This window comes from Crocuta crocuta, unplaced genomic scaffold (assembly GCF_008692635.1).
Source record: "Crocuta crocuta isolate KB4526 unplaced genomic scaffold, BGI_CrCroc_1.0 scaffold549, whole genome shotgun sequence".
Classification (NCBI taxonomy): Eukaryota; Metazoa; Chordata; class Mammalia; order Carnivora; family Hyaenidae; genus Crocuta; species Crocuta crocuta.
The window spans coordinates 1,432,929-1,442,545 of NW_027529169.1; the positions used below are offsets into that span (position 1 = coordinate 1,432,929).

Sequence of the window (9,617 nt, forward strand, 5' to 3'; positions counted from 1 at the left end):
GGGAGGAAGTATCCATTTCGGGGAGTCTGGGGGCCCTTCCTTGGGAGAGAAAGGCCCCTGGGGAAGACAGGAGTAAGGGGGCTCCTCGGTGCCCTAGGTCTTGAGGTGGAGCATCCCCCGAAGTTTGACAAACAGTCCTGGGGAGGAGGAGGGGGTCTGTGGGAGGAGGCCCCGAGGTGGTGAATATCCAAATCTGAAGCTCCCACCTTCCCCAGAGCCCCCCACGGCCCAGACCCCCCACTGCAAAGACAAGAAGGAGTTTCTGTGCCGGAACCAACGCTGCCTGTCCTCCTCGCTGCGCTGCAACATGTTTGATGACTGCGGGGACGGCTCTGACGAGGAGGACTGCAGCATCGGTGAGCCCTGTGTGCTGGGGCGCTGGCGGCGGGGGGCCTGCGGAGGGCCAGAGAACCCAGGCCCAGGCCTAGGGTGGCTCAGGAGAGAGGCCCACTCTGTCCCCCACAGACCCCAAGCTGACCAGCTGCGCCACCAATGCCAGCATCTGCGGGGATGAGGCACGCTGCGTGCGCACCGAGAAAGCAGCCTACTGCGCCTGCCGCTCTGGCTTCCACACTGTGCCAGGCCAGCCCGGATGCCAGGGTAGGAAGGCGGGACTCAGAGTGGGCGGGCAGAAACCCCGGGCTCTCCGTGACCCTCCCCTGTAACCCGCAGACATCAATGAGTGCCTGCGCTTCGGCACCTGCTCGCAGCTCTGCAATAATACCAAGGGTGGCCACCTCTGCAGCTGCGCCCGCAACTTCATGAAGACTCACAACACCTGCAAGGCCGAAGGTACCAACCTACCAGCCAGAAGGAGGGCAGAAAGAGTGGGCGGCGCAATGCGACACCAGCGTGTACACGGGGCTGACGTGGATGGACATGCTCCCCTTGGCACGCCCATGCCCAAGAGGGGAGGGCAAGACCCCCAGGCACAGCTACCAGCAGCACAGAGGCTGGCAGAGGTGCACAGGGTGCTGGTTGGGGAGCTGGCTCTTGTGGGGAAGTTTGGGGTCAGGGTAGCACAAACACATCCCAATGTGCCTCTTCACCCACCACTCCCAGAAGGAGAGCACACAGACACGCATCACCACCCATCATGTTGTAGCCCCTTCTTATTTTCAGCTCCACTGAGATATCATTGACAAAACTGTCAGATATTTACTGCGTACAGGTGATGATTTGATGTCTGTACGCCTCGTGAAAGGTTTCCCTTCATTAAGTTAACACAACTATCATCTCATTTACCTTTGGCGGGGCTGGTAACATGTATACGCTTTGACACACGCCTGCACCTGCCTGTGTACACCCGTCCATGTGCACATGAGGGCATGTATGTAGACACAGCCCCACCACACACAGCCAGGTGTGCTCACGTGCCAGTGCCTGCCTACATCCCTCCATGCCAGTGCATGTACACCCCCACATGCTTGTGTGCCCAAGAGCACATATCAGACATCATGTGGCAACCAGCGACAATGAGGAGGCGGAAGTCCCTGAGGCTGGAGAGGCAGAGAAGATTTCCTGGAGGAACAGGTCCTATCGGACTAGCCGAGGGAAGGAGAGGAGGGAGCACATGCGAGCACCACGCCCAGCATCCCCCAGCCCTGACCTCCTGCCCCTGTCTTTTCCCGTACCCAACACCTGGCCTTTTGCCCCTCCAGGCTCTGAGTATCAGGTCCTATACATCGCCGACGACAATGAAATCCGCAGCCTGTTCCCCAGTCACCCCCATTCGGCTTACGAGCAGGCCTTCCAGGGTGACGAGAGTGTCCGCATTGATGCTATGGATGTCCATGTCAAGGCTGGCCGTGTCTATTGGACCAACTGGCACACAGGCACCATCTCCTACCGCAGCCTGCCACCTGCCGCACCTCCAACCACTTCCAACCGACACCGGCGACAAATTGACCGGGGTGTCACCCACCTCAATGTGAGCACCCCTCCTGGGATGGGATCTACACAGATTGGACGGGAAGACTGCAAAGAGCAGATGGTTCAGAGCAGGGTTTGAAAAGGACAGTGGAAGGGGGCAAAAGGTGAAACTGAAGGGCAAGGGCAGTCAGGATTATGCTGTGGGCACGACAGGTGGACAGAGCAATGAGAACTATCAGTAGCTGGCTCTGCCACATTGCAGCCCAAGGCAGCAGGGTACGATGGGCACACTGGCCTTCAGCATGAGAGCCACGTCCAGTTCCTGATTGTCACTGCCACCCACTGTGTCAATTTTGGCCACCTATTTGACCTCTTTGGTCCTTTGTTCCTCAGTAGAGCAAAGTAATAATATGTCATCCAGCAAAATATATGGAAGCTCTAAGTATAGCCCATAAGGTAAGTGTCCGTTGAATCTCTTCAAAATCAGAGAACAAGCTCTCAGTCTGGGATGACTTTTTAGCAGGGACAAGCTGGCAGGTGCAGGTGGGGATAATGGGCAGCAAGACAAAGGTGGTAGCCCCTGACATTATCACCCCCCCACACTCAGATCTCAGGGCTCAAGATGCCACGGGGCATCGCCGTCGACTGGGTGGCCGGGAACGTGTACTGGACTGACTCAGGCCGAGATGTGATCGAGGTGGCGCAAATGAAGGGCGAGAACCGCAAGACACTCATCTCGGGCATGATCGATGAGCCGCACGCCATTGTGGTGGACCCACTGAGGGGGTGTGCGGGGGTCCCGGGGGGAAGGCCAGGGAAGCCTCTGGGGCAGGGGTGGGTGCCCAGCATCCCCAGGTGTGTCCTTCCCCTTCCAAACCGCCCAGAGGTCAGAGTCCTCCTTGGGCCCTTGGGCCTTCAGGCCACCTCCATCATTGGTGCTCCCCAGTGCTGCCTTTGCCCAGAATCCCCAGCCGGGCTGCTCAGGCAGGGGCCTGACCCTCCACTTGCCCGCCCATCGTGAGCAACCAAGTTTGGGCTTCCCCTTGGCTCCAGGGGGCAGCTCTGCCCACTTTGATGTCTCTGGATCGGCATCTTGTAGTTTCAGAGTAAAAGTTCCTTCACCTGATCAGGGAGCTGACTCCCTGGTTCTCTCTGGAGGAGGTAGACAGAACACTCTCCTCCCAATGCCCAACAGTCTCTGTGCCCAAGCCACAACCTAGTGGCCCATCTTGCTCAGCATTCTCTGGCAGCCTCAGGTCCTACTCCGTTCTTTCCCTTTCCAGCACCATGTACTGGTCAGACTGGGGGAATCACCCCAAAATTGAAACGGCAGCGATGGACGGGACCCTCCGGGAGACACTGGTACAGGACAACATCCAATGGCCCACAGGTCTGTGGAGGCAGGGGGCAAGGGATGTGGAAGGGGTGGGTTTGCTGAGCCTGAGGTCACATTAAAGCTTGGAGGAAAAGGGGCTTGGACTGGAATAGGCAATGAGTTATGGAGGCTTTTCCTAGAAGTGACTGGGAGTGGTCATGGGAACAGGGTGGAGCTGCCCCAAACGTGGAAACACTTCTGCTTTCCCCCACCCCTACCCCGAGCCTGGGGTGGGAGAGGCTGGTCCTCCACTATGCTGTCTGCCTCCCCTCAGGTCTGGCTGTGGATTATCACAATGAACGGCTATACTGGGCAGATGCCAAGCTCTCAGTCATTGGCAGCATCCGGCTCAACGGCACGGACCCCATCGTGGCTGCTGACAGCAAACGAGGTCAGGATCCTAGAGCAGCCTCAGCCAGCCCTGCCCTCGGGGCTGTTATCCTCCCCACTGAGTCCAAAGGCCTCACCCAGCACCCGCCATCCTCCTCATCCTGGCCCCAGCAGTCCTACTTGCCTTCCAGGCTTAGCCCCACTGGACTCCTGTGCACCAGCCCTGCGCCCTCTGGCCCACTCGCCCATTCACTCATTCTGCCAATGAGTATTGGGTTGCATGGAAGCAACAGAGGTGGAACGAGGAGTTTAGTAGATGTGGGGCGAGGGAGCAGAAGTCGATCCTGACCGCACAAGTCTAGGGCTGATGGGACCTTTGCCAGTAGTGGCCACCAGAGGTGGAACAGGTTGGGGGGAGTTTTGTTTGGGATGTGTTGAGTTTGAGGTGCCACAGGAGCTGGTGTCCTGGAGAGTGACCAGGGCCTGAGTCCCCTCTGAGTCTACCTCCTTCCCCAGGCCTAAGTCACCCCTTCAGCATCGATGTCTTCGAGGATTACATCTATGGCGTCACCTACATTAATAATCGTGTCTTCAAGATCCATAAGTTTGGACACAGCCCCTTGATCAACCTGACAGGGGGCCTGAGCCACGCCTCCGATGTGGTCCTGTACCATCAACACAAACAGCCGGAAGGTAGGCACAGAGGGACGGCCCAGTCTGGGCCCGGGAAGGCCTGGGGGCAGAGTCTCCAGGCTGTAGCCTCGGGTCCTGAGCACCGTGGCAGGGACATTCTGGGTCCGCAAGACTCAGCATCCTCCCACCCCTGCCCACATCTGCAGTGACCAACCCCTGTGACCGCAAAAAGTGTGAGTGGCTCTGCCTGCTGAGCCCCAGTGGGCCCGTCTGCACCTGTCCCAATGGCAAGCGGCTGGATAATGGCACCTGTGTGGCTGTGCCCTCGCCCACGCCCCCGCCAGATGGTATGTTCATGCCCCTTCTGGGTCCCCACCACCTGGCTCCAGCACCTTCTCCCCTGAGCGCCCCCCTTGCCCTGGCTCTGTGTGCTGACGGTCCTTCCCGCAGCTCCTCGACCCGGAACCTGTAACCTGCAGTGCTTCAATGGCGGCAGCTGCTTCCTCAATGCACGGAGGCAGCCCAAGTGCCGTTGCCAGCCCCGATACACAGGCGACAAATGTGAGCTGGACCAGTGCTGGGAGTACTGCCGCAACGGGGGCACCTGCGCTGCCTCCCCCTCCGGTACGGCCTTCAGTTCTTCTGCCAAGACGGCTCCTGGCTCCTCAGCGCCAGCCTCTCACCTCTCCAGCCTGCGGGTTCTGTGGATCCCCAGCCCCTGCCCCATCCTGCTCCCCCTCCGCCGCCCCTCCTGCCCGCAGCCCACAGCCCCAGGGCCCCGCTCCTCTGCTGCATGCCTTCCCAGCCCTGGTCCCCTGCAGTGGGGACAGCGCCTGGGCCGGCCACGGCCCCGCTCACACATCCTCTCCCGCCAGGCATGCCCACGTGCCGCTGCCCCACAGGCTTCACGGGCCCCAAATGCACCCAGCAGGTGTGTGCGGGCTACTGTGCCAACAACAGCACCTGCACCGTCAACCAGGGCAACCAGCCCCAGTGCCGATGCCTACCTGGCTTCCTGGGTGACCGCTGCCAGTACCGTGAGTGAGCCATCCTTGGGCCCCAAGGGAGGGGATGAGGGGAGCTCGGGGGCTGGAGCCAAGGGTGATGGTCAAGGGGCAGATTCTGGTGAGGGAGGCCGTTTGCAGCTCAAGCAGTCTCAAGGTGATCCTCCCACCCGTGTAGAGGCGTCAGCACACTTCTCCCAAGGTGGTGAGCCCTCTGGCATCAGGATTAGTCAAGCCAAAGCAGTGTCCCGTCAGGCTGTTTGGGGACATCCTTATACTCTAAATCTGTGAGGGGGGGGCAGCAGAGGGCTCCGGAGGAGCTTTTACTGAGAGTCACCCAAAAGACCTAGGAGTCCCCTTAGTGTCCAGTTCCCCCCACCCACAACCTGTGGAGGACCCTCATGAGGATGGGGCTTGAGGCGCCTCCTCTCCCACCTCCCCAACCGTAGGGCAGTGCTCCAGCTACTGTGAGAACTTTGGCACGTGCCAGATGGCCTCCGACGGCTCCCGGCAGTGCCGCTGCACTGCCTACTTCGAGGGGCCAAGGTGCGAGGTAAACAAGTGCAGCCGCTGTCTCGATGGAGCCTGCGTGGTCAACAAGCAGAGTGGGGACGTCACCTGCAAGTGAGTGGGGCCTGCCTCTACAGTTCCACCTGGCCTTGACCTTGCCCAGCCCCGGCCTCACGTTCCCTGGCCTGTTCCTCCCTGCCCTGCCCCTTCCTCAGTGTCTCTGACACCCCTTCCCAGCCCCACCCCTTCCTCAGCACCTCACACACCCCCTTCCAGCCACCCAGCCTGTCATTCCCTCCTGCAGCTGCTCTGATGGCCGGGTGGCCCCCAGCTGTCTGACCTGCGTTGGCCACTGCAGCAATGGTGGTTCCTGTACCATGAACAGCAAAATGATGCCTGAGTGCCAGTGAGTTGGGCCTGAGCCTTTCTGAGACCTAGACCATCTACCCCTTCCCCAAATCTGAGTGTGACACACAGACCCTGTGGCCCCTCCCGGTTCCCTGGCAGCCGTGACTGTGGAGGTCATGCCTCCTCAGCTATGCACCTTCTGTCTACAGGTGCCCACCCCACATGGCGGGACCCCGGTGTGAGGAGCAGGTGGTCAGCCAACAGCAGCCTGGACGTAGGTGGCAGGGGATGGGGAGACAGAGCTTCAGGGACCCGGAGCAGGGGGATTTGGCCCTCATTTCCGTGAGCCTCTCTGACTCAATTTCCTACCTCCTCCCCTCCAGATATGGCCTCCATCCTCATCCCTCTGCTGTTGTTACTGCTGGTGCTTCTGATAGCCGGAGTGGTTTTCTGGTACAAGCGGCGAGTCCGAGGGTAAGTTGTGGAGAGTCTGCAAAATTCTATTAATTTATCATCCTAACCTCGCCCTCCTAGAATCCCTGCCCCCTTATGATCCTGCCTCCCGCAGGGCTAAGGGCTTCCAGCACCAGCGGATGACCAATGGGGCCATGAATGTGGAGATTGGGAACCCCACCTATAAGATGTATGAAGGCGGGGAGCCTGACGATGTAGGGGGCCTACTGGATGCTGACTTTGCACTGGACCCTGACAAGGTGGGCTGGGAGGACAGAGGAGGAGGCTTCCAGGGTAGGGACAAGAGGCTGTGGGTGGGGTGACATTGAACCGGATGATGGAATGGAGGTAGGGGGCGGGCGCCTGGGCCACAGATCCCATCCCCTGAGCCCCACCCGAACCCTCTGTCACCTTGCAGCCCACCAACTTCACCAACCCTGTGTACGCCACACTCTACATGGGTGGTCACGGCAGCCGCCACTCCCTGGCCAGCACGGATGAGAAGCGAGAACTCCTGGGCCGGGGTCCTGAGGACGAGATAGGGGACCCCTTGGCATAGGGCCCTGACCACTGGACTCACCCCAGAGAGCCTCCTGCCCCCTGCCAGAGAAGTCCTTCAACGAGCCCCCTCCTGCCCAGCCAGCCCCTCCCCGGCCCTGCCGGGGTGTATAAATGTAAAAATGAAGGAATTACTTTTTATATGTGAGTGAGCAAGTGAGCAAGCGAGCACAGTATTATCTCTTTCCGTTCTCCTCCTTCCTGCCTGCTCCTCAGCACCCCCCTTATGCTGCCTTCAGGGAGGGGGGCAGGGAGGGCTCTGGGGCCTCCTGCAGCTCACAGGTACCCACCTCCCACCTTCCACCAAAATGCACCCCCACTGGGAGAGCTGGTGGTGCTGCCCCCCTCCCTGTTCAAGACACTTTGTCAAGGCTCTCCCCTCTCTCACCCCAACCCCACTCGTATCCCTCCCAGCTCCCTGAGGGCCAGTTCTGGGGAGGGAAGAGTCCTTTGCTGCCCCTGTCTGGAAGATTTGGCTCTGGCTGAAGTAGCAAGAAAAGGATGGAATTTTTTAGTTCTTCTTGGGGGACGCCATTCGATGCTCCAGCCCCCAACTCTAGGGGCACGTGAGATGCCATGCTCAATACCCCTCTCAGACAGGCCCTCCCCCTCTCCAGTGTCCCCGGAGGCGTGGCTCCCAGGGCTGGAGACTTTCTTTGGTAAACAGTGCCCCAGCTTCCTCTTCCCTCCCCTGGGGATGAGCAGGAGGTGGGGCACACCAAGAAAGGGTAAGCGGGCAGCCCCGCTTTGGGGAACATGAACGTTTTAATAATTTTTGCTGAATTCCTTTACAACTAAATAACACAGATATTGTTATAAATAAAATTGTAAAAAAAAAAAAAAGTAAAAGGCCACTTGTGTCTGCCTATGAGTGTCAGACCCTGGGAGCTGGGCTGTGCTTGCCTGCTTCGGCCACCAGAGGGAGACGTCCTCTGTGCTGGAAGCAGGACTTGAGAGTCTGGTGTGGAGAAGTGCCCTTCTCCCTGAGCTGCCTCCCTCTCCATCTGGCTGGCAGGGGAGGGGGATGGCACTGGACTTGATGAGGAAGATCTGCTTCTCCTGGCTGTGTGACCTTGGGCCAGTGACTTCACCTTTATGGATCTTGTATTCCCTCTGGCTCTAGGACAGTAACTCCAAAATCTGTGTCTCTGCATTGTCACTTACAGGACACCACCACTGGCTCTATCCAAAACGATCTCCCACAGTGAGAAATCCCAGTATAAGAACACGGGGCGGTTGTCAAAGGCTTTCTAATCCTTCAGGGTGGTCCCTCGCAGCTCTCTCTGCCTGAGTTTGCTGTTGAAGCGCAAACATCCTCACGGAGACTAATTAATCAGATGCCAAGAGTAGAACCCTAGATTCAGGAGGAGGGGGAGGGCGCCGGCTGGACTGAAGGAGAGCTGGGAAGACCAGTTTGCCAGGCTCCACTGGCCACAACAGATCCAGCTCACCGATCATTTTGACATCCCGGGGGGTTGACAGGAAAGGTCCGCTACAATCAAAGGGGTCCCAGGTCTACCTCAAACACTCACTGGGGAGGGGAACCTCTTGCAGAAAGTCACACAGCTCTATACTGTCGAAAACTGAGAGTTAGAGCAGTACTCTCCGCTTTACAACAAATGTGACCTCAGGGAGGGCATCTACAAGCACCTGAAGAACCGTTACCCAGCACCCAAAGAAGGGCACTACCTTTCTTTCTGCCACCCTCCCTGGTTCGACTTTCTCAGTGTATTCCTTCCTTGAGGAAGCTATGGGTCTAGGTACCTCTACAAATAAGAACCCCCCCTTCCCTCTTAGGCCTGAGATCTCACCTCCAGCTTCAGCCTCCAAGCCAGTTCTGAGATCCTCTGCTGTCTCTGGAGCACCCCAGAGTCCCAGGGAAGGGCGACCCTGCTGGGGTAAAGGGGCATCCTTGTTGATTGGTTAGGGAGGCTTGTGGCCTCATCTGTCCACCAGGTGGCGTAGGCACTCCTGCAGCGCCGCTCACCCTTAAGCCCAGCACAGCCCCCTCCCCAACACTAATTATGCACCTGCAGGCGGACCGAGCCTAGCCTCTCACTTCCTTCCCTCGGGCTATCATGCCACACCCCCTCCCCCCTCCGCCAGCCGGCTGCCCTCCCTCCCTCAGCGCCTGCTTGCTCCCCACCACTACCAGCCCCACCCCCTCTCTCCCTCCCTCTGCCAGCCGTGCATCTGGCGCCCCCGGGGAGCCACTGATTCTCTGCCTGTCGCCTCAAGATCCTGGGCCGAGCGAGAGGGGCCCCCAGCTGCGGCTTGGAACACACACCCCTCCAGTCAGCTTCCTCCCTCTGCCCACCAGGACCAGCCTGGAGAGTGTCTACCAGGAGGCAGTCCTCGAACTCCTCACCTGGCAAGGACAGCAGAGGGGCCTGAGACAGAGATGGAGAAGAGAAAGGGACAGAACCTGGGGCAGAGGCTGATACAGACAGAATGAGAGACAGAGATGTGGAGATGGAGACATGCAGAGGCAAAGACTCAGAGATGGGGGGGGGGGGGGGGGGGGGGGGGGGGGT

General features: G+C 59.2%; 1 protein-coding gene across 1 annotated transcript in view; it reads left to right on the plus strand.

Annotated features, from left to right (window-relative positions):
- Positions 1-7,937, plus strand: part of LRP1 (LDL receptor related protein 1) — an 81,006-nt gene extending 73,069 nt beyond the window's left edge. Inside the window, exons 72-88 of the mRNA XM_077757422.1 lie at positions 216-356; positions 466-600; positions 673-792; positions 1,662-1,930; positions 2,480-2,658; positions 3,156-3,262; positions 3,522-3,638; positions 4,094-4,270; positions 4,417-4,557; positions 4,661-4,834; positions 5,086-5,247; positions 5,664-5,838; positions 6,029-6,130; positions 6,282-6,346; positions 6,456-6,546; positions 6,641-6,785; positions 6,944-7,937. Coding sequence (XP_077613548.1) covers positions 216-356; positions 466-600; positions 673-792; positions 1,662-1,930; positions 2,480-2,658; positions 3,156-3,262; positions 3,522-3,638; positions 4,094-4,270; positions 4,417-4,557; positions 4,661-4,834; positions 5,086-5,247; positions 5,664-5,838; positions 6,029-6,130; positions 6,282-6,346; positions 6,456-6,546; positions 6,641-6,785; positions 6,944-7,084 — 2,441 coding nt within the window. The 3' untranslated portion in view covers positions 7,085-7,937. The remainder of the gene's footprint in view (positions 1-215; positions 357-465; positions 601-672; positions 793-1,661; positions 1,931-2,479; positions 2,659-3,155; positions 3,263-3,521; positions 3,639-4,093; positions 4,271-4,416; positions 4,558-4,660; positions 4,835-5,085; positions 5,248-5,663; positions 5,839-6,028; positions 6,131-6,281; positions 6,347-6,455; positions 6,547-6,640; positions 6,786-6,943) is intronic.
- Positions 7,938-9,617: the final 1,680 nt, after the last annotated feature.